Below are 3,300 nucleotides of genomic sequence, written 5' to 3'. Positions count from 1 at the left end.
TCAGAATCATAAACTTTATCCAAGAGCAACAGGGAAAAGAGGCAGCTTTACAAAGCAGGCTGGGAAGGCCCCTCACGACTGTCCATCCCATGGGCCTGGGCTGGGGAGGAGGAGCAGACTGGGCTGTGGGAAGGATGGGCCGGGGAGCATTAACCATTCACAGACACTGTCTGCTGATCATGAGGAGGGCAGCGGGATGGTTGGTGGAAAGCCTGTGAACAGAGGGGTCCCTTATGCTGAGTTACAACGGGATCTAAAGGGCAGGGGGAGGGCAGAAGTCCCAGGGACAAACCACCCCCCAGAAGTCTGCTGTCCAGAGCTCAGGCACTGGCCAGTGGCCCCTGGCAGGACATGTCAGCCCCTGGTGATGGATTTGTCATGCTTCTGTTCCTGGGTGCCAGCGAGAGCATCCTCCTTTCTGTGACCCCCTCTGCGTCTCTTCCTTCTTCCACAAGGCTCTGCCCAAAGCCTCTACGTGTGGTCCCCCCCTTTGTGGCTTGTTCCAGGCTCTGCCTGGAGCTCTGGAGGCCAGGCCTAGCTGTTAGGTCTCACAGGTGGCGCTTCATGTGCAAGGCAAGGTGGTCCGAACGGGAGAAGGCGCGTGAACATAGCTGGCATTGGAAAGGACGCTGTCCGGTGTGCTTCCGATAGTGCCGGGTCAGCTCGTCCGAGCGGGCAAACTTCCAGCCACAGTCCTCCCAGGAGCAAGCGTAGGGCTTCTCCCCTGGAGTGAGGAGGAGGTGGATCGACCTTAGTGAGGAACCCCCCCTTAAAACACCCATCTGTTTGCTCCATTGCCAAGGAGATAGAAACCCCTTCTTTACTCAGAATCGAGGTCTGGGGGTCCTTGTCAATCTGCTTACAGACCTGGTCTCCCTCCAGTCTCAGGGCACCCACAGGCCTTCCACTTAGTACTCATAGACCATGCTAGTGACCTGCTGGACATGGACTTAGAGACATCACTTCCCTGCCCCCAAATGTATCAGTGACTCCCCAGGGAAAGGAACCCTCAGGAAGAACCAGTGACTCCATATGTCCAATGAGCCCAAGGGAATGAAGTAACCCCCAAATGTTCCAGGGATTATCCACCCAACTCAGGTGAAGCAAGATGCCTTCAATAATGCCTAAAGGAAGGGGATTTCTAGAGAATAATCGAGATCCTCCATTCCCCCATCAGAGCTTCCCCAAGAACTACCCTTGAAGCAGAGGGCCCCCTCCCTCAGTTCCAGACTAGGCTCTTTTACCTGTGTGGGTCCTGAGATGGGCCTTGAGGTGGGAACTCTTGGTGTAAGTCTTTCCACAGCCTGGATGTCCACAGGTGTGGGCTGCCTGGCGCTTCTTGGCCCAAGGGCGGCGACTCCGCTTGGGCCTAGAGGCCTCTTCCCCGGGCTCAGGGGGTGCCGGGGGACCCAGGAAGGCCAAGGGCCCAGGGCTGGAGCTTGGTGCAGGCTCTCTGCGATACAGCTGGAACCGAGCTTGGTAGTGAGGGGCTGGGTAGAAAGCTGAGTATGTCCCCAACAAACCATAGGGGGTCATCACTGGAGGCCCCCCATAGCCAGCCCCAGGTTGAGGGAAGCTGCCTTCTCCTTCCCTTAGGCAGGAAGCAGAGAATGCGGGTAGCCCTGCCTGGGCTTTGAGACCAGGGCTGGGGCCTGGAGGTAAGGGGTTTGTTCCAAAGGGCGCTGCCTCAGTGGCCAGGGGCCGAGGTGCTGAGCAGCCCCAGCTGGGCATCTCTTTCAGATCCTGGAGCTCAGCAACAAATCCAGGGCCCTCAGGGAACAGGCTACAGGGATGAGCTAGGCAGAGCTCAGTTCCTGGCCCTGGCCCTGGCCCTGGTCCTGGTCCTGGTCCTGGTCCAGGCCCTGGCCCAGGGAAGTTGGTGAGGAAGAAATCCAGGTCCCAGCAGGGGTCATCCACCTCTGCCCCTCTATCCCCTTCCACTTGCTCAGGCCAGGGTCCTGCGTCCCGGTGTTCCTGTTTCACCTGGTAGGGCCAGTGACTGGCCCCTGGGAGCTCCACATCCTGAGCCTCATCTGTCTGCCACCACTGGCAGGGAGAGAGGAGATGAGACATTGTCAGAACGCCTCAGAAGCGTGGCCAGAGGACCTGGTCAGTCTGTCCTCCAGGCCAGAAAAGGGGATCAGGGCTGGGGGCCCTGAGAGACAGGCTTTCATTTTGTCTCTCCATTGCCTATCAGCCTTTGCACCCCAGTCACCAACCTGTGGACTAGAGCATTCCTGGGCCCAGAGACTGGAGGGAATAGATAAGACTGTTATCTCGACCCACATATTGAGATGCTATGGTAAGGGGGATGGGGGAGCCGAGGACACATGGAGCTCAAACAGGCGGGAAGTCCCATACTGTCCCTCAGTTTCCCACTTGGCACCTTAGGGCCCTTTTCCCCCGCTTCCTGCTCTCTTCCCCTTGAAGCAGGTGCAAGGAGAAGTAGATCCAGGTATAAAATATCTGCCCATACATACTGCCCCTAGAGGTCATTTTAAAACCCCTCCAAGGCAAAGGGAGATATCTCCCCCACTTCATGCACCACACCCCACCTAACTTAGGGCCTCAGTTTCCCCATGATCCCATGTTTTATCAAGTCCCATCCCGGGCTCCCAGACCAAACAAACCCAGTCCAAGATCACAAGCCCCCAGACCAGCTCAATCTAAGACCCCACTCATCCCTCTGCACTCCCATCCCCTACTATTACCCTCCTTCTCACCTTGTGGCTCCTGGTCTGGGTGTCCTGCAGGGGTCCCAGCCCCAGGCTGGCCAGATTGCTGACCGATGGTAAGGAAAGCTCTGTCAGTGAGGCCATCTCAACAGCCAAATTTGTCCCCCCAAGTTCAGCCTGCCTTGTGTCCTCTCATCTAGCTCCATCTGGATATGGCTCTGAGGGCTTTGGGATCCCTACAGCTAACCCTTCAGCCTGCAGCTGATTGGCTGAGGGCAGAGAGTGATAAGGGGAGGGGGGCAGCCCCAGGGTCACTATTTCTGGAGACAAACATATCTGTTCCTGGTGCTCATGGCTTTCAGCTCCTCCCCTTGAACTCTCTACTCTGCCCACTGTTGGGAACCAAGAACCCTCCACTCCCAAACACATACAACTTTAAGCTCTAAACCCACTCCAGATTTCTGCCTCCTCCAGCCATGGCCCCACCTCAGATCCAACACCAGTATCTAGGACCTAGGACCCCAACCCCCAGAATCTGGAACCATATCCTAGAACCCCCAGATCTCCAAATTCAGGGTCCCCAAGATCCAGACCCCAAATGTCCAGCTGTGTCAAATACACACTT

At 56.9% G+C, this 3,300-nt stretch overlaps 1 protein-coding gene across 1 annotated transcript; it reads right to left on the bottom strand.

Moving 5' to 3' along the window:
- On the bottom strand, positions 1-2,913 carry KLF1 (KLF transcription factor 1). Its single transcript, XM_074310974.1, has 3 exons — positions 2,724-2,913; positions 1,245-2,046; positions 1-724 (listed from the first exon to the last, which is right to left on the bottom strand). Exons 1-3 carry the CDS (start codon positions 2,817-2,819, stop codon positions 549-551), a joined length of 1,074 nt encoding a protein of 357 aa, XP_074167075.1. The 5' UTR covers positions 2,820-2,913; the 3' UTR covers positions 1-548.
- Between the last annotated feature and the right edge of the window lie 387 nt (positions 2,914-3,300).

This window comes from Sminthopsis crassicaudata, chromosome 1 (assembly GCF_048593235.1).
Source record: "Sminthopsis crassicaudata isolate SCR6 chromosome 1, ASM4859323v1, whole genome shotgun sequence".
Taxonomy (NCBI): domain Eukaryota; kingdom Metazoa; phylum Chordata; class Mammalia; order Dasyuromorphia; family Dasyuridae; genus Sminthopsis; species Sminthopsis crassicaudata.
This window is presented reverse-complemented; position numbering and strand designations above follow the sequence as displayed.

What these genes read in the sequence shown, in the direction of transcription:
- KLF1 (XM_074310974.1), bottom strand. Translation starts at nt 2,819, where the DNA reads ATGGCCTCACTGACAGAGCTTTCCTTACCATCGGTCAGCAATCTGGCC. An exon ending in CCCAGACCAGGAGCCACAAG is followed by an intron (nt 2,047 to 2,723) that starts GTGAGAAGGAGG and finishes TCTCCCTGCCAG; the next exon opens with TGGTGGCAGACAGATGAGGC. An exon ending in CCATCTCAGGACCCACACAG is followed by an intron (nt 725 to 1,244) that starts GTAAAAGAGCCT and finishes TCCTCACTCCAG; the next exon opens with GGGAGAAGCCCTACGCTTGC.